The sequence below is a fragment of the Lutra lutra genome, chromosome 10 (genome assembly GCF_902655055.1).
Source record: "Lutra lutra chromosome 10, mLutLut1.2, whole genome shotgun sequence".
Lineage (NCBI taxonomy): Eukaryota > Metazoa > Chordata > Mammalia > Carnivora > Mustelidae > Lutra > Lutra lutra.
In genome coordinates this window covers 1,474,458-1,495,168 of record NC_062287.1, presented here as the reverse complement: position 1 = coordinate 1,495,168, position 20,711 = coordinate 1,474,458, and the positions used below count along the sequence as shown (strand labels likewise).

Below are 20,711 nucleotides of genomic sequence, written 5' to 3'. Positions count from 1 at the left end.
TAAAAATACTTCAAAAACTGATATTTTAGAGGCTCTATTTCTCAATTCAAAGTGTAATATAGAGAGGCACCTACATAAACACCAGAGTATGCCTTTCTGCCTATGCAGAAAAGAGACGAGTATCTCAGTGGACTGAATGCTTGTGTTCTCCCCCAAATCCGTATGCAGAAGCCTAATCCCCTAGTGATGGTACTTGGAGACAAGACTTTGGGGAGGTAACAGGTCATAAGGGTGGAGCCCTCCTGATGGGGCTAATGCCCTCCTAAGAAGGGACCAGAAAGAGGCTGATTCCTCTGTCCTTCCTCTGTGCTATGTGAGGACACAGCAGAACGAGGTCCCTGAGCAAACCAGGAAGTGGTTTGATTATTCAGCAAGAGACATGTTTCTTTCTTTCTCCTGCCAAACGTACCTTGACCTTGCACTGGGTGACGATCCCCCTAGTCCAGAGTACACCGCATTACGGATGGAGCTGAACCCATCCCAGCTGTGGAGATACATATTCAGCTAAAGCCCTAGCCAATGAGAACTTGCAAATCCTGCACAGAGAATGGTCAAGGGACCAGGCATCAAACACTAGCTATTCAGTTTGGATTAAAGCTAATCCCAAGATTTTTGCCTGAGTCACCAGGAAAAAGGTATTCTTTCTATTGGACTTGGAGCTCAGAGACAGTAAGACTCAGCCTGAGAGGACAGCATCATGTATAGACAACCTGCCCCGAGGTGAAATCAACATGGAGGGCACAAACCTATACACATATACATCCACATACACTTACACACAGAAATACATCTACATATATGCGCACTCACACACAACATGACCAGACAGGCAGATAAATAACATCCTAAGATCCTCATGACAATCTGAAGCTCCTGCATCAGGCGGCCTTAATGCCGGCTACCCGGCTACCCCTGGACCCTTCCATTCCATCAGTCACGTAATTACTATCTGCCTTAGGTAGTTTACCTTGGGTTTTCTGTTACTGTTAACTGTAAGATTGAAAAATGTATACATAATGAAAGAGTCACTTCCAGTAATGAAATAAAAACATATATATTTAATTTTGGCTTACCTTTTGGTTTAATAAAGCACTTGCCAATTTCTGTACTTCCGAACTCAGTAAAGTGGTTCCTCTGATGACTTTGCTGAGAGCGGCAAGAGACTGATGAATGCTTTGGACTAAGCGAATGGCATTAAACTGTTCCAGAATGATGAATGACAATATTGGAGATCCTTGTCGATCATTAGGAGGAGACACCTTCTGATGAATCAGGTTTGAATTCTAGAAGAATAATATGTCAGGTCATACTTACTGAAAAGCAGCACAAACCACTGACACCAAACACTTCAAAAGTTACGAAAATTCCTTGCTGTCCCACTCTGTTTTGAAATACTGTTGTTTTCTGGTGGCCAAGTTTATTACATTGGTGAATACACAAGAAGGGAATTCGGGAGTTCCCTACCATTTGAAATGGTATGGGGGTGGGAACTGAGAATGGGGGAGCCACACTGAGAGGCAGCAGTCAATATGGTCGGAAGGATGGCAGGAATGGCATCTGTAAGCCATTGCAGAGAGCAGAAGAGCTACACCATGAATGAGAGAAAAAATTATGGCTTTGAAATAAAATGTGAATGCTCATTTAATCCAATCTGAAAATTCCCCACATGTACATTACAGAAGCACACTATGCATGTTTTGCCCAAGATTAGGGATTATTACGTCTTATTACAACTTCGCATTCATTTCTCCATCTATACTTTAACAGGGTTTCTGACACCGGGATTTCTAGGATTTCTCAAATTAGTAGGAAAAATTCAAGGAACAGGAATTGTATCTGAAGAGTTCATATAATTAAGAGGGAAAAAAATTACCTCCAATAATATTCTAAATGTGCCAAAATACAATCAAGAGATAAGAGCCGGGAGTCCCTTTCTCTTACCTACTATACATTATCCTAACTTTCTTTATATATTCTGCTTACAGGCCTGGTTAAGGATCCCTTCTTTTTGCTCTAATGCTGGCCACATTCATATATCACACGAGAGCACTGTCTATTTCACCTGTTGAGCATGATAAATAATTTAATGAGCGTGGCTATTGCCATTAAATAAATCACCATTAAATAAGTTTTACTGGCTTAAGAGTATAAGATTCTACCTGAAGACAGATTTAGACTAAGACCTCAAATTCATACATTTTTGTTTCTATTATTGCTATACAGGCAAACCTCAGAGATACTGTGGGTTCAGGTCCTCACAACCACAATAAAGCAAGTATTACAATAAGTCAGTCAAATGAATTTTTTGGTTCCCAGTGCCTGTAGAAGTTATATATATGCTATACTGTAGTCTCTTAATTGTGCAATAGCATTGTCTCAAAAAAAAAAAAGTATACAGCTTAATTAAAAAACGCTTCATTGTTAAATTTGCTGACACCATCTGCGCTGGCTGTGGGTCCTGAGCTCCGGGCGGGCGGGGGTCCCCCCGCAGCGCTGAGGGCGCCTCTGGGCCGGGCTGCGGGCTGCAGAAGGCCGGGCGGCCGCGGCGGGCTCCCAAGACGACCAGGCAACGGCTGCGCGGATCCGCTCTCCCGTCAGGATCGAGTTCCTTCCTGCCGCCCCGGAGGCCGGCCGACCGCCTTCTGCAGCAGGAGAACTTCTTTCCAGACGGGGGTCCCCCGCTCAGACCCGGCGCGGCTCCATCAGCAGAGCCGACGTGACACTGAGCCCCCCTGCTGCCGTTTCAACCACCTGCGCGGCGCCTTCCCCGGGAGGTTCCAGCCGGAGAAACCACCGTCTCTGCCCAGCCCCGAGCAGCACCTCCTCCTCCTCCGAGTTTGCTCGCGAGACGGCCGCCGCCCGGCCCATGTCCAGGACCCGCGTCTGACTCGAGTGCCCTCGCTGTGCCCACCCCGTCTGCAGCCGCCTCCCGCCCCGAGCTCCTGACCCCTCCGAGTCTTTCCGAGGGTGGGAACTGACATCGCCACCAAGTCCCGCGCAGGCCGCCGCTCTGCTGTACATCTGATGGCTCGTGAGCCACGACGCTCTTTACCGCATCGAGAATAGGGAATCCCTTCCCCTTCCTCCGCCCAGACCCTCGAGAGGAGCCACCACCCACGGCAGCTGCCGCTCTACAAAACCCGTGTCCCTCGGAACTCTGGGGTGACCCGGTGCCCTGTGCACAAGCGGTAACATTTGCCACGGAACCTTCTCATGCAGCAGGAGGTCTCCCCGGCGGCCTTAAGAGACTCCATGCACCCCGGTGTCAACAGCTGTGGCCTCACGCGGGCTTTGCTGTCCCACTTGCAGGACGCAGGCGGAGCTGACCAAGTGTCCTCTGTGTGGAGGCCCGCAGAATTTTGGGACCGGGCAGTGACTGCGGCTGTGACTCAAAGTGACCAGCTGCATTAATTAAGCAGACATACTTGGGTGAGAGATTTTCTACCACTCTTGGATCCATAATCCAAGAAAACAGCTCACTGTACTAAACTTGTTCGGAGGGTGATTTAGGAGAGCATAAAAATGCTTAAAATTCAAACAGGGTTCACACAGGGACTGAGGTTTACAGACGTGCAGTACGTGTAAAATGCAAACTGAATTTCAGAGACTTAATATGAAAAAAGAATGTAAAATATCACATGAATAGGCCGCCTGGGTGGCTCAGTGGTTTAAGCCGCTGCCTTTGGCTCAGGTCATGATCCCAGGTCCTGGGTTCGAGCCCCGCATCGGGCTTTCTGCTCAGCTGGGAGCCTGCTTCCTCCTCTCTCTCTGCCTGCCTCTCTGCTTACTTGTGATTTCTCTCTGTCAAATAAATAAATAAAATCTTTAAAAAAAAAAAATATCACATGAATAATTTTCTCTACTGACCACGTGTCGAAATGCTGATGTTCTGGATCTACTGGTGACATAAAATATATTAAAATTAAGTTTCCACTTGCACTTACTACAGATGCCATCTACACTGCCATCTGGTTTCACGTCCTACTCCCAGCACACAGTCCTGCTCTGGAGACCTACAAGTAAAATGCTGTGTGTCAGCAGTAAGAACAAAAGAACAGAAAAAAATAGACAGTATGGTCTCAAAAGTGACTAATAAGGGATGAAAAAGCATTGGAAGGAAAAAAAGAAGAAGGTAGAATGCACTCTACGAGCTGAGGGAGGTCAGTCTGCCAGCGGAGCCGTGTAAGACGGCAGGAGGCTGCGCGGCACACCGTAGTCTGGACGGTGACACAGTCCACCTCAGCGCCTCCGCAAACTTTTCATAAAAAAATCACATCAAAATAACTAATTCTAGAAATAAATGCAGCTACTCTGCACACCCAAAAGGACGAAATAGAGAGAGAATTCATAGTAGGAGCAGTATGCTATCATTTTAAGACAAAAAAACTTGTGAATAACATGTTTTCTAATTCACTGTCTATCTGTACGTTAGCTAAAATCACCATGAATAAGCACGACATGCACACAGCATGATTTCTGGTGAAACCACCGAGGAACTACAGTCGTATCTTTTGCCGGCTGATTATTATAAAAGCCTTCTCTAATGATTAAATACAAATGAGTAAACTGTGTTCCTTTGAAAGATGGCCTTGACATTTTAAAGTTCATCTTGTCATGAAAAAGCTGAGTGTATTCAGAGAAAATCATTAGTGATTATGGAGCTGCTGGGGGAAAAGGTTATGGGTATTGTAAAACTTAACTATTAAAGCGTCTCTCAGGCCAGAAAAATGACCCTAATTTGGCATAATATGGGTGTGAATCCAGGACTTCTGTGTTTTAACTGAAATAATTTGTAGGTGGGACACTGTTTCAGACTCCGGTGACATGGACGACACGGAAAGTGGGGTGGTTTTGTGTTTGCTAGAGATTTCCGAAGACAGCTCTTTGTGGGAGAATTTCCATCAGGAGAGGAGACTCTAGCACTGACCAGGCCAAGGCTTGGCAGGCGTGTCCACAGAGGTCCCGAGAGGAGCTTGGCCAGGCTGCGCGGCCATTGTCAGCCCAGCACACTGCTGTAGGGAAGGGCTGCAGACGGTCGACAGACAGGTAGGATGGCTGGGTTTCAGTCAAACAATTTCCAGGAAGGGAGGTGTCCCTCGTGCGGGGGCTGGCCAGCCTCTCAGGGACACTATCACTTACTCCAAGTGTTCTGGAGATTGTGGTGTGGGTCCTTCTCACGTCTGCAAAGCAGTGAAATCAGTAAGATCACAGTCTCTGTGTGTCCATGGCTTATGAAACAGTGATCAACAACCAGACAGAGGTTCCCCCCACCCACTTATATGATCATGTCTAGGCCCAAGATATTTTTTCTACGATAAGGAAGATATTAAAATGACTCAATATACCATCCATTTAAAAAGCGGAAAAGGAAATGAGAAACAGAAACAAAGAGGTGGGTGGTTCTATAAGGATCACAGAAAAGGGGGCAATATCTTCATTTCCATGGGGTAGAAACTGTGTTTTGCCCTCCAGGAACTCTTCATTCTTCTTAAGATAATCATTTCCTACAATCTCTCTGGGGTGGAAACAGCATTTCCTGTCTTAGTCCATGTGGTTCTACCAGAGTTTACTGAACTCGGTTGTAGAAATTAGTATGTGACTAAAGCTTCCCAAACACGAGCGCTCCGTTCTCCCGACCACGGTGTCAGCCGATGAGACAGCATCCATGGCTGTGACAATTCTGTGGCTGTGACAATTCTGCTGGGTCTCCTGAGAAAGATGCGCCTGTTTCCACTAGACTTGAACCTAAGAGATACTCAGGTGGAGAAGAGGTGCGGCCATCCTGTGATGATGGAGAAACAGCTCTTTCCGTTCCACACACTTACGTGTTCTAATGCATTACAGAAGGTAAACGCACTCCTGGTCAGAAAGGTCAAAGTCTGACATATCCATGCTATGTTGTGTCTCTCCAGAAGCGGATTTCTGACAAGACTGTGGGAGAGAGATACCAAGGCAGGGGACAAAAAAGGAAATTGGAAATAGACAGTCCTGTCCGTCTGGTGCAGGGGAGAAAGATCTATGGAATTCCTGGCATCCCATTTCCCAGAAGCGCCAGCTACTTCGTTGTCTCGTGTTATTGTACCGAAGTCAGGTATTAGTGACAGGGTCACGCCAACCACCGAAGGGGGCAAAGGAAACCAAATGTTTCGATGCTCATTTCATTTAGTTTAGTCACAACTAAATGCATGTTCACTGAGCAGAGGACACGTGTGCACTCATGGAGTCAAATCCCACTGCGGTCACTCACGCCGCGGACGGGAGCAAGGGCAGGTTGGAGTTGGTGCGCTGGAGAGATGGGCGCTGTCATGTCCTCTGAAAACTGAGAGGAAGCTAGGGAGTGCTAATTAAAAAAAAAAAAAAAAAAAAAAAAAAGCTTTTGCTTTAAATTTGCTAATATTATGTGCCTTGAAAACTTCCTGGCTCTGTTTGCTGCAACAGTCATGGACAAGCACACCCAGTAGTCCCTCCCCCCCACCCCAAGGAGAAGGGCACGGTCACCCCGGGGTCAGACGCCACTGTCAGGGGCACACTTCGCCTTGTGGATGTGACCCCGATTCTCCGACAGCCACTGTCCCATCAACTGTGGGTATGCAGAATAAAATGGCACATCAGTAAGAGCAGGTTTCCTCCCGGGAGAGGATCTCTCGCAGGCTTTCTGCTCCGGGACGTGGTTGCAGCCGTGGCTCTGCCACTCCGTGGAGCACTCGTGGGGGAGGTAACAACACAGTCACACAAGAGAGACATCCCACGGACTGGGGTCCCCAAGGGAAGGACGACTAACATCCGGGAGCAGGGACTGTGTGCCAGGCACACCAGGAGTTCCCACACAAAGGTATTTGGTCACATGGCAACAGTTTCGGCAACAGAAAAATCAGGGCGGGATGGATCATGAACGAAGACAGTGTCACCAAACTTGAAAATGTCATGCAACAGGTCCCTATGACAAACAGCAACCTTTTCTTCAATGCCCTCCTGGAACCGGGACCCTAAGGGCGCACTGGCCCCCAGAAAGACAGCCAGATGACCCACGATGCTGTGCAGGCGCACGTTGGAAGTCTGACAAGAGCCTGACATCCCCGCGTGCGAGAGAGCTGCTTCACGGCATCACGGCTGAAGGGGACACGCAGCTTCTGGCCAGGCAGCGCCCGGACTCAGCGAGAAGAAGCTATCCCAGCACCACACAACACACCACTGCATGGCGAGAGGCGGTCAACAAAGCAGTCACTTGAAGGACGTGTGGGACTTACTTTACGACCACGCAAAGTAAGAAATGGGGAAGCCCAGCTTCTGCTTTCAGCAGAGTAGGACGGGCCGACCACAACTGCGCGACTGAGATGCTAAGCGATTCCTCAACCACCAAACGCAGCCTCGAGAGGAGACAGTCACTCCAGCAGCTAAGTGCCGAGTATCCCATCTTCATCGCTACGAACTTCCCCAATCGCAAACAGGGTGTCCTGGAGTAGAGAGACCTGTATGTTCATGACCTCACGGTAAGTGGTCAGTGCGCTGCTATTGTCCTTGTCCCAGTCCAGGGCCTGGCCTCGAGGGTGGTCCGTTGAGAGCCGGATCAAGCGTCCTGTACAAGCAGCCGGACGCGCGAGGTAGACAAGGGGTGGGCGAGGTGCCGACGCCCTCCTTCCAGAGCACGTGGCTGCCCCATTCTTCCCCTCCAGAGAGGCTGTTCCACGAAATGTAACGGGCTTGCATTCCCACGTACATAAAATCCCTCAGGAGCCAAGCCATCCAAGAGATGGCTCCAAATTTGGGCTTCACCCAGTTGACCTGTAGGAGCCCACGGAGACAATGCTCTGGTCTCTCCGGCACCCTGGGGCTCAGGAGCTCAGTCAGGGTCTACTCGGAGACCCCGTGGCCCTCTCGGAGAAACAAGGATATGTTCATTTTCTTTCTGGGCAGAGCAATTAACTGGACAAAGGCCTACAAAGCTAGTGCTCATGGTGTGTGAGGAGTCACACAGACCGGGGCTTTTTAGAGCAACAATGAGAAGTCCAGGAAGGCTTTTTACTTCTCCGTACTAAGAGTGGGCAAACGGCAAGCACTCCAGTCCACCGATGCCGGAGAACCGGAGCGTCTGCACTCACAACACGGGGCTGCGAGACCAGGGAGCCAGTCCAGTATTGCTCAGGTGGAGGGGTTAGGAAGGCCCCAGAACTGAAATCCCAAACCAGGATGCTCTCGGGAGAAGAGTGAAAGAGAGTGAAAGAGAAAAACCACCCTCTGCCCCAAGGACAAGAAGGGAGATCACAGGTGTTAAACCTGGGTTGTAACTAGAGAGGGGGAGTGTAGGCATAGGACTCTCTTCTCAAAACTAAGGGGCACAACTAGAACTTTAATGCTAGTATGTGCGCACTACGTCAGAGGTTCTAATGCGCTTCAAGAGGGTAATTTAGTTTGTACAGTTCCAGAGCAGGCCTGTCTCAAAGTATTTGAAGGGCATATGGTCCTGACCTGGACCCAAACCAAACCAAACCCTAATTTTACATTCTAAATTGAATGGGGAATACAATTATAGCCTACAAATAATTCCTTCAGGTAAAATTACCAAATAATCAGCAGCTCATGGCTAAAAAATAAAAAAACCAAACTACTCTATAAAGATGGTATGCTATCAAGTTTTCACATACAATGTAGAAAAGAATTAAATCCACAGACACTTCAGTTTTTCTAATAATCACACACAAAACATAAAACAATTATGGTAAATGTTTCTAGAACTGATAGAGAATCTTAAACAAGCAGATCTAACAAAGAAAACTTTCAGATATTAAAAAATACATAATTAGGGATGCCTGGGTGGCTCAGTGGGCTAAGTGTCTGCCTTCCACTCAGGTCGTGATCTCAGGGTCCTGGGATCGAGTCCCACATTGGGCTCTCTGCTCAGTGGGAAGCCTGCTTCTCCCTCTCCCTCTGCCTGTCATTCTCCCTGCTTGTGCTCATGCTCTCTCTCTCTGACAAACAAATAAAATTGGAAGTTTAAGTATATACATATGCATATATATGTATATATTTAATTATATATGTAATTAAAATGTAAAACTTCAATATAGATTAGATTTAGCTGAATGGAGAGTGGGTAAACTGAAGACAGGTGTAGAGTTCATTAAGAATGCATCACACAGACAAGACACAATGGAAAGTAAGAGAAATAAGACCCATGATGGGTGAGAGGAAAAGGCTAGCCTGCGCCTGACTGGAGCTCCAGAAGTGAGGCGGAGGAAGGCAGAGCTAACCTCCCCAGCGCGCTCACCAGTGCTGGTGAGCCCTGGCGACCTGAATCCAAACAGCCCAGGCAGTCTCAACTCAGGATCAAAGGATGAATGAATGAAGACATAAAGAAAACAAACCCACACCGAGTCTTAGGAAAACTGCAGAAAACTACGACAAAGAGATCTAAAAACAGTAGGTGAGTAAAGAGAAGTCGAGGAGCAAAAAGGAACTTCTCAGCAGCAATGGGAGAAACCAAAGAGCAGAGATTATCTCACTAGGCCTTCGGTATAATGAGAGACAGTCACTGCTGAGCGAGGAAAATGCACATGTAAACAACAGAGGAAAATTAAGGGCATTTTCAGGGAAATAAGCGCTCCAAGAGCTCACCACCAAAGGACTTCAGGCAGGAGGGAAGTGACACTAGCAATCTGTGCCTGAGACTCCGGAAGGAAGAACAGTGAAGACGACGAATGTGGGGTAGACCTGGGCCAGCATCAAGCAGCGACCACCCCCATGACTGAAACATGTGTCCTGAGCTTCTGGAATTCTCCTCCAGGTAAGCCGCTCTATTTCTGTTAACTTTGCTAAGCTAAGCAGGTGCAGCAAAATATTACTGAACAACGAGAAAGTGTGTATGATTTGTAAACTACGAGAGAAAAATATCAGAGACAATAATCAGTCCAAAGGAAGGTAAGAAAGGAATGAAAAAAGTGGAAAAATACAAACCCTCATCATATATAGTAGCCCGAATTAATGTACATAGACTGAAGGGTCCACCTGAAGATCAATCAAAAGCCACCTGCGGGCTCTTTATAAGATACACCCATACAAACAGATCCAAACACCGAGAGCAAAACCAGGGAATAAGCTACATCTAGCCGATACTAAAAGAAAGCTCATAAAAATTTACTAATATCAGAAGAAAAACACTTCAAGAGCTAAAGGAAATTACAATGATTAAGTTTCAACCTATCAAAAGATAGTTGCTGGTGGGGGGGATGGGGTGGCCAGGGGATGGGCATAATGGAGGGCACGTGACGCAAGGAGCACTGGGTGTTGTGTGCAACTGATGAGTCACTGACCTCTACCTTGAAACTCATAACACATTACATAGTAACTAACTTGAATTTCAGTAAAAATTTAAAATAAAGCAGAGATAACATTCTGATTTTATATAATTCAAAAATTAAAAAACAATTTTCTCTCTCTCTATATATATATATGAGTTGTGAACAAAACATTGTAAAACATTGTCCTTCACTTAAAAGACATAATTTGAACACATCAGTCAACCACAGCAGAATACACATTTTTTTCAAACATAACCTGAAAATCTCTTATTAATGATAAACTGGGCCACACAGCTAATCTCAAGTTTCAAAAGACAACCACAAAACATGTTGTAAGACCACAGAATAGTACAGCAGAAATCTGCAACTAAAAGGTGGCCAGGAGAGTAACTCATCAGTAAGAATGCAGGATAGAAAAGGAACTCACAGCGGAATTTAGAAAATATCTAAAACTGAGCAATACTGAAAACACAAATGAAAGAACTGGAGGGATAACGGTTAGAACAGCAATAGAGCCTTCAGTGTTAACCCGGAGTCAGAAGAGGGGAACTACTGACGCAAACCCCCAGATCAAGAAGCAGAAACAAGAGGAGGAAGAACCAAGGAGAGGCAGAGCCTGTTCCTAGGGAGCAGACACTGTCCCTAAGCCCCAGTCAACCCACTTTCCCATCCTCTCTGTGCAGCTCTGTGATGCCGAGGCTGTGCCTCGGGGTAATGTCCGGAGGGAACAGCAAGCCTGCTGGGAGAAAAGGGCTCCATCTCTCCTGCTAGCTCAGCTTCTCCCGGGGGTGCTCCCAGAAGCAGGGCAGTGGCGGCTCCAGCCTGGGAAGAGCCCACAGCTCCGCAGAGGGACTCACAGAGGGACCGCGCCCCCAGGAGGCAGCACTCTGCTGGGTCAGAGGGCCTCGGGCGGGCGCTGTCCACGGCTCCAGGTGCTGACCGTCTCAGCCGCTTCCCTCTGTCCCCTGGCTCCAGGGAAGGGAGGTGCTTCCTGAGTCCGGTTCTTCCTGTTGGCATCTTCCTCCGTAAGACCCTGCAAGACTTATATAACCAATTCCCTGGATGAGATCATCTGTTGAAATACCTCCGGTTCTTTCTACTTCGCTGACTGGAATGCCACAGGAGAAGGTTAGTGTGAACCACACATGTGCTGTGACTGAAAGGAACGAGACCTGTCAGTGTGGGTGGGGAGAGAGGTGGTGTATAAAGCTTTGCCAAGAACTAAATTCCAAGGGAAATCTTTCACCTGAGACTCACTGAATCAGGAGACTAAATGTGCTCAGTTTTAGATGTTTCAGAAAGCAAAAAAACAAAAACAAAAAACACATAAAACTAACAAAACGGCTCTAAGTACAACTGAAAAATGCTTTTAGACAACAAAGGTATGATAGTATAGATATGTTCCCTACCTTAAGTTTTCTAAAATCAGGGCATACTAATCATATTTTTATGATTTCACCTTAATTAAAAGGGAAGAAAATTGAGTAACAGTCTGAGAAAAAATAATTTAGAAGATATTTTTAGTTTAAGTATATAAGAAAGTACAGGGCACCTGGGTGGCTCAGTGGGTTAAGCCTCTGCCTTCGGCTCAGGTCATGATCCCAGGGTCCTGGGATCGAGCCCCGTGTCGGGCTCTCTGCTCAGCGGGGAGCCTGCTTCCCCCCGCCCCCACCTACTTGTGATCTCTGTCTGTCAAATAAATAAATAAAATCTTCAAAAAAAAAAAGAATATAGCTGGAATTAAAATTTAGAAATGCAATTGGAAAACATTTTAGAATAAAATAAAAACAATATAACAGAAAAAAAACGAATATAAGAAAGTACTAGTCCTATTGTTTATTCTAACACTATTTTATTTAATTGCAATCCATACTTTTAAAATTAGGCTACTGAGTCCACAAGTTTAACTTGACGAATACACAACCTACTTACCAGTCTGAACAAAGAAATCATAGCTGAGGATCAACAGGTTCAATTATCAGAAAAAAGTCAGTCACCTATCTTCCCTCAACAACTCTGTCAGCCTAGAAGAGATGCCTTTATACGTACCTCTTACCACATGGGTAATTTTAGTGAGAATTAATGGGAATTCTCACGCCATATAAAGGAAATGTAATTGGTAGAATGTCAGTAATTCTCATCAGTTATCACCATCAAACAGGTATTAAAAATTGATGAGTGGTAGCTGGAGTGTAATAAAAATTTTAAAGCATGCACTGACCTTTTGAATTCAAACACACAGAATATTAAATGAAACTAAGTTTTTATCTGTTATACTTTTCAGTGTTTTGCTTATCAAATTACTGGTTTTCAAATTACTATTTTTCGATAGAAATCCCAAGAAAAATGTCATAAAAATGAGAGATGTTAGTAAATTATGTATCTGAACTATTTAAAAATGATAAAACATAAATTAACAAATAAGAGAGTAATGCTAAAAGTTATAGTTACATATTATATGTATCTTTTTCCTGAAAGAGATATAATCACTGATCTAGTCACCAAAACGTAGAGAATCAGCCTCAAGCATAAAGACTAAATTAATAAAAGATCTTAAATATGGCCATGTTATCAATATTACTAGGGCTTATTATACGAAGCATTTATGTATGTATGCATGCATTTAAGGGATGAGGAAGAGCAGAGGAAGAGAGAGAGAATCTTGGTCAGGCTCCATGCTGGGTGTGGGAGGCGGGACTTGATCTCACGACCCCAAGATCATGACCTTCAATGAAATCAAGAGTCAGATGCTTAATCTACTGAGCCACCCAGGGGCCACTATACTAAGCTTTTAAAAATCCACAAATCTTTAAATAACTAAGAACAAAAAAATGTTTAATCCATGAAGGGTTCATGTTTCTCAAATCATGTTGACATCTACTTTTTATTAGATGTATGGACAAGAGTCTGCAATGACTGACACTACCTGGGGAATATCTTGGACACTTCTCTTACCATATGTTCACATTGCCACACTGCCTAGCAGATGTGTAAGCACTCCAGCCAGGTGTGAGGACGAGTTGTGATCTGACAGCTCGCCATTCTTCCCAAGCATCTTTCATCCCTGGCAGGCTAGAGTGACAAACATGGCTGACTCTTCCATCTCTCTGCAACACCACGCCTTTTTTTTTAATCTAGGAAATTTCCTACTCATCACGTAAACTTCTCAGGCTTCCTCTCAGCAGAATCAAGCATTCCTTCACCTGGGTTCCCCAAAACATTATAATACCTGTATTTTTTAGAATTATTATCAAGTCTTAATGAATCATAGCTCCGAGCATGTGACAGGAACATCAACAGATGCTGATGAAGTAAATGGATACATGAATGAGAGAAGAGGTTAGTGTTTCTTTTTTTTTTTTTTTTAAAGATTTTATTTATTTATTTGACAGAGAGAGATCACAAGTAGGCAGAGAGGCAGGCAGAGAGAGAGAGAGAGGAGGAAGCAGGCTCCCCACTGATAGTGTTTCTTTTTTACACACACAAAAAAAGCTAAGAAAAAGCTCAGAAGTGATCCAGCTAATGTCCTCTAGCCATTTAATGGGGAAAGATTAGGACCTGGATGACTACCTAATAATTACTTTTCATAAAATTATTATTATTGCTTAGATATAATTTATCTTCAAGTTTAGCTAGTAATTAACCATAACCTGATAGAAATAATGATGAAAAACTCTAAAAAAAAGAATGTGATGTTGTTACATTTGACATTTACATTCATAAATTTTAAAACTCCTTCAAAATAAGAGAATTCCTATTCTTAAGGGCCATATCTTAATTTGCCTATTTTATGGGAATTATTATGCAAGTTATAAATTAGTACTCTAGAAACACAGAGAAGGAACTGCGTAACAACAGTGACAGCGTTTGGAAGACGCTGAAAGGGACTTTATGTGGTCATTATTGGTTGCTAGCGTAGTGGGCAGACCCAAGGACACGGAAACAGCACTGGCGAGTCCTCACAGACAAATGTGCGCTTCCGTGTTTGTTCGCGCAACACTCAGATCTGCTTTACGACGGAAGACACTTAGAAGTAAGGTTGGATACGGAGCCATCTGGTCAAAGACTCTTTTCTTTAAGAAAATTAATGGGGTAATGATAGGAAATAGGATTTGAGGAGTCTATATTAGAAGGAGAGTCAAATTTGGAGTTTTCTGCTACAATCCATATGAAAGAACAGAAGGCTAAATCACGGCAATGGCTTTAGGAAGGAACTGGAAGAGACAAAACACAAAACATCACAACAGAATGAAGTGCAAGGCACTTGACACACAATGTGGTCACTGTGAACTTCCTACAATGGTGATTCTTACATAATCTATATTTTTCTTACAAATATAAGTTAAATGAAGTTTCAAAAGTTATGCTTGCTTCTGGACAGAACAGCAAACCGTCTCCCACTTAAGCAGAAGACGGCACAGCAAGCACAGGGCCTGTTGGGAGATGCCTGTCAACGGGGGGCCGTGCCAGCAGGCGGCTAGAGAGGGCGGGCTGCCAGGGCTGGGCCAGGCTGGAGAGAATTCTCAGTTGCTAACTTTGCACACTGCGCTGAATGCATCACCTTCCACCGTGTCACTGCTTCCGGCTAAAAACAGCAGTACCAGCGACAGCCCCGGGCAGCACGGTGTCCGGTATGACACAGTGCGCGGCCCGGCGGGGGTGGGAGATGCGGTGACACGGTGGAAGTAGAAAGGCCGGCATCCGGGACTGCAAGCGATGGGAGTACCAAGCAGAAGAGATACAAAAAGAAATCCATGCCTGAATATATTATGGTAAAGTTTAAGAAATCAGGGACAGAACATTCTTAGAGGAAAAACACAAATCAGTTACAAACAAGTAAGAATAGTAATAACAGTAAACTTCTTCAATAAGAAGACAAAGGATACCCTTACACCTAAAGGAGCTAGTAAAGGAAAAACAAATAATCCCAAAACCAATAGAAAGAAGAAAATGCAAAGATTAGAGCAGACATGAATGGTATAGAAACTAAAAAAAAAAAAAAAATAGATCAATGACCCATCACAGCAAGAAGACAAAGGATAAAAACTGTATGATTATTTCAACAGACGCAGAAAAAGCGTTCGACAAAGTACAACATCCATGCATGCTAAAAACCCTCAACAAAGTAGGTTTAGAGGGGAAACACCTCAACATAATGAAGACCTTACAAAAAAAAAAAAAAATTCGCAGCTGGGGCGCCTGGGTGGCTCAGTCGGTTAAGCATCTGAATCTTGATTTCGGCTCAGGTTACAACCTCAGAGTCGGGGGACTGAGCCCCGTGTTAGGCTCGATGCTCAGCGGGGAGTCTGCTTGATGTTCTTCCTCTGCCCCTCCTCCTCTCGCCCTCCTTCCCCCTGCTCATGCTCTCTCTCGCTCAAAGATATTTTTTTTTTAAATTTTTTAAATGATTTTATTTATTTATTTGAGAGAGAGAGAGTATGAGAGGAGAGAGAGATCAGCAGGAGAAGCAGACTCCCCGCCAAGCAGGGAGTCCGATGCGGGACTCGATCCCAGGACTCCAGGATCATGACCTGAGCCGAAGGCAGTTGCTTAACCAACTGAGCCACCCAGGCGCCCCAAAGATATTTCTTTAGATGCACAGCTAACATCATAATGGTGAAAAACTTAGAGCTTTCCTGCTAAGTTCAAGGACAAGACAAGGACATCTACTCTCACCATTTTTATTCAACCTAGTACTGGAAGTCCTAGCCTCAGCAATCAGACAACAGCAAGAAAGAAAAGACATCCAACTTGGTGAGGAAGATGTAAACTTGGACTTTCTGCATAAGACATGATATTCTATATAGAAAACCTGAAGGAGTCCATCAAAAAAATAAAAGTGATAAATGAATTCATTTCACTTCAAAGCTGCAGTGGCATTTACAACTGCACTAAGAATAATGAGATATCTAGGAACAAACTTAGCCAAGCAAGTGTTAGGATCTGTGCTCTGAAAACTTTATAAAACACTGATGAAAGAAACCAAAGATGACACACACAAAGGAAATGCATTCTGTGCTCATGGACTGGGAGAACAAATATTGTTACAATGTCCATACTACCCAAAGCAACAGACTATGGGTTTTTAGTCTTGGAGCAAGCACTCGCTTGCGCTCTCTCTCTCTCTCTCTCACACACATGAATTCCTAAGAACTGAAATCACCATTCCAAATGTCTGAGAGAGCACACCGATCCTGGAAAGTGACCCTTATATTGAACCCACAAAGACACTGAGGACTGTTTCACTTGCCTCACCCACCTGACACCAACTCAGAACACTCTGCTCCATTGTCCCCACTGCCATGAATGACATTTCACACAAACACAACTTCAAACATGCTTCGTGCCTACAAAATTACAAACACTCCTAAACTCTCTCCTAAGACAGGAGCTCTGGCCAGCAACTCTGTTGCATTGTCCGGCACACGAGTTTACATTACAAAACCGAAGAAGTCTGCTCTTCATAGTTTCTTTTAAAGATTATGTTAAAACTAGTTTATGATTCATAAAAGCAGCAAATTAGCCAAAGTGCATGAGCACTACTTTCTTCTTTGTTTACTTTCAATCAATGTGAACATAGCTAAAAAGCTTAAATCCAAATATAATACAAGTTTTAAAATTTATAAAATGCAATTTCTTTGTAAAATCAAGTCTTCCGAAGGAGAGAGAGAATAAAATTTCCCTGTACAATAAGTGACTGCGGCACTAAATGCATTTAGTTTACCACAAACCTCCTCCTTCAGCTGTATTAGAAGTGAAGACTGGAAACCCAAGCCCAGATCTCAATAATGAGCTAAATTCACACCTTTTTCTAGATTCAATTTGGATCAACAAACATATTTGTGGTCTCTGAGTATAATACTTACTGTACTCTTGTGAGTCCCTAACTTGTTCCACTTTGCATGAATAAAAAGTTATAACTTCTGGGATTTGGGGCGCCTGGGTGGCTCAGTGGGTTAAGCCTCTGCCTTCGGCTCAGGTCATGATCCCAGGGTCCTGGGATCGAGCCCCACATCAGGCTCTCTGCTCAGCGGGGAGCCTGCTTCCCTTCCTCTCTCTCTGCCTGCCTCTCTGCCTACTTGTGATCTCTGTCTGTCAAATAAATAAATCAAATCTTTAAAAAAAAAAAAAGATTAAAAAAAAAACAAAACCCTTCTGGGTTTTACGTAAGATATTTTGGAATGTCCAGTAACCTCCTCTTACTAATTACACTCAACTGTTAAAGGTCTACACATACCTTCAGCAAAAGAGAGAGGGACAATCAGTGATTCCTTTGTTGCAAGTCAGCAGGCACTCCGGCCCTGGGCCACAGGAAGGCAGGCGGTGGGGGCTTCCAGCAGGAGTCTGACCTACACACCATCCCTGAAGTGAAGGACACTGTTCCCGGCCCAGCACCTGAGGACAGCATGCTGACCCCCAAGCCAAGTGCTGTGGCCAACAGGAGCGTCCTTCCCCCTCCGCGTCAGGCTCCCCCGCAGGGGGGACAGTCCTGTCTGGGAAGGCACAGTGGGGCGGGGTAGAACAGCAGAGGCTCCGTGCTCTAACGTGAAAGTGGGACGCAGCCCGCAGAAGAGAAACAGAACAAGCATTCTAACCTCAGCTGATGACCTGCTGAAAACCCTGCACACAGGCACGAGCATCTTGTGAGGCTCAAATGCTCTTCAGGAGCCGCCTTCCTCCTTCTCCCTCCTGGCTAGCACATTCTGGAAAGAACCGCCTCTCCACGCTGCCCCCTTCTTGCTCCACAGGCCAAGGCAGTCAGCCTTCAAAGGTAAACTCTGGTCTCCCAGCTCCGCCTCAACTCCTCCTGTCAAGGTCAAGGTCACCAAGAGCTTGTATTCTGAAAATCCAGGGGCAACGCTGTACTCAGTTTATACACTGCGCACCAGCAATTTGGTACAGTCAGTAGTGCTGTTCCTAACGGAGGATGCCCTCCTCAAGGCTCCTGTGATGCTTCAGCCTTCCGTGCTGCTGCCTGCTTTAGGATTTTGCCGTGTTTCTCAAGGAAAGCTTGGCTGTGCCTTTCCTGCCTCTAACTCTATGTGTTGGACTCCTCAGGACTAATTCATAAGTCCTCTTCCTTCCTCTCTCCCCAGATGATGTAATGCTTTGTAATCACTTAAATGTTCCCTAGATGCTAGGAAGTCCCAAATCTATACCCCAAGTCCTAGCAACCTTTTTAAGGTGTCCACTGTGCAGCCAACCTTCTCCTCAGTGTCCACATGGGAACTCTCCACCATCCCAGCAGTGGCACGGCCACTCCAGCCCTACCCCAGCAGCCCCTGAGGCTCTCCCCCATTCCCCCATTCCCAGGCACAGTAAGTGACACCACATCCACCCAATCCCTCTCCAGAAAGCCAACATTCAAATCCAGGGGAGTCTCCTTCCGCAATGCTTCCAGGATCCAGTCTGACAGCACCACCACAACCCGAGCCTACCCCGACGACGACCCCTGGTTGTTCCCCTTCCTTCCTCTCGAACCCCACTTCAAACTCACTTCTACACAACAGCCAGGGAGAGTGTCTAAAATTGTCAGGAGGCACAGAGCTACCCCCTGCTCGATGCTCTCTCCGTGGGTCTCACTGCACTTGGCATAAATCACAGTCATCCCTGCACCTCAGGCATCAACCCTCAGTGTCAGCTCATTCCACGTGACCCTGTCGTCTCTGTGCCCCGGTCACACGGACTTCCTTTCAGGTTCAGGGACTGTGCTTGTCCTCTGCTTGGACATTGTGTTCACGCCGTCTCGCTGCTTAGAAAGGTCTTCTTCCCCTGCAACTCGATCTGGCTTGAGCCTTCTCATGTCTCTCTTGTCAGATTCAATTTCACTCCTGGACCGAGATGGACCTCACTGCCCACTCCAAAATAGGACTTTGCTCATCTTCTTCATAATAGCACCTGTGTTCTGCTTCCACAGCATTTACACTAACCTGTGATATCTTTTTTTCGCTTGTTTACCTTATCTACTTGTTTAATTTTTTAACTCTCTCTCTCAAAACCATGTGTAACTCTGTGGGCTCTGCCTGCCAGGTGGTCCTGAGCTCAGAAGCATTAAAACCATCAAAGCACCCCATGAAAACATTCTGGATGAACTCCAGTTACACAAATAATAAAAGCACCTCTGGAAAGAGACACACGTTATGTGTCCCCCTCTCTGGAAGGAGACGTTCACACATGAGATGTCTGTTACCTTCAGTAACCGCAGGAGGACTGCTCGGCCAAGAGTGCTCCCACACAGTAGGCACTGCTATAAAAGCCTTACGTGTATTAGCTCATTCGATCCTGATGAGACACCTGTGAGGCTGATAACTGTCATTATCCCCATCTTCTAGATAAGAGAACGAAGACACAGAGAAGGTGAGTAGCTTCCCTACGCTACACAGCTAGTAAGTACGAGCGCTCGGATCTGAGCCCAGCAGTCAGGCTCCAGAAGCCCCCGTTCTCATCCTGTGTTAGTTAAGGGATGAGCTGGGTCCTGCCGGCGGACAGCAGGGCGCTCTGTCCAGAACCAAGTGCAGTGCTGCGGGCAGGGGAGGGGAGACGAGGAGCCTCGCAGCACCCCCAGCTCTGCACAGTCTCCCCCCAGTCTTCCCCAGAGGAGAAAGAGTCAGTGCCAGCAGGACATAAAGATTCCATCAGGGGGGACTTCAACAAATTGCAATTACTGATTCTTGAACTGGAAGGAAAACACTTGTGTCCCAATAATGACACTAGATACCAGGACAAACCATCTCAGGCTTATAACATGCTTATATGAAAATACAACATGATAGTAACTGAGAGTTTTATCTTGGGAAAGACAATCACAATCTTTTTCAAATAGAAAATTCTTTGATTCCTATGTTTCCCTGTATAAAGGAATAATGATGAAATTACAGAACGGAAACTGTTTGGAGATGACTAAAAAGGAGCTCGTGTAATGAACTAAGGATGATAACAGACCTAGAGAGAACCTTTCTTACACGCATCATTTCTGTGAACCCACGTGTTAAATATTTTTTTAGTTTAAGGACAGCATGACAGTTCATGCGTCTGTATCACCATGTGTTTGCATGCGGAACTCTGCAGAGCTGGAGAGCGCGGCGGTGCTTGGGCTAGACTCATAAGGTTTCTACGGAGAAAGTCATCCGACGGAACAGACAGTAAGGAGAAGCTACGCAAAGGGAACCACAAGAGCAGATACAGAAGGTCCCAAGAGCCTGGCATGTTACAAACCCACAAGCAGCCCCCCACACCCAGCCAGACAACAGAAAGCCCCCAGCAAGCACCCGCTGCAGAAACGGGACACACGGTACAGAGATGTCGATGTCGGTGCAGGCACTGCCAGCCAGTCTGAGAGGAGGCCACATGTGCCCACGCTAGGAACGCAGCACTTTGTTGCACTCAGAGGTAGATCTGTGAGGCAGGAAGGCAACT

At 45.6% G+C, this 20,711-nt stretch overlaps 1 protein-coding gene across 3 annotated transcripts in view; it reads right to left on the bottom strand.

The window, feature by feature from the left end:
* DYNC2H1 (dynein cytoplasmic 2 heavy chain 1) overlaps positions 1-20,711 on the bottom strand; it is a 292,883-nt gene that overhangs the window by 62,693 nt on the left and 209,479 nt on the right. For all 3 annotated transcript variants that reach the window (XM_047692880.1, XM_047692881.1, XM_047692882.1), the window contains one exon: positions 1,074-1,283. In XM_047692880.1, coding sequence (XP_047548836.1) covers positions 1,074-1,283 — 210 coding nt within the window. The remainder of the gene's footprint in view (positions 1-1,073; positions 1,284-20,711) is intronic.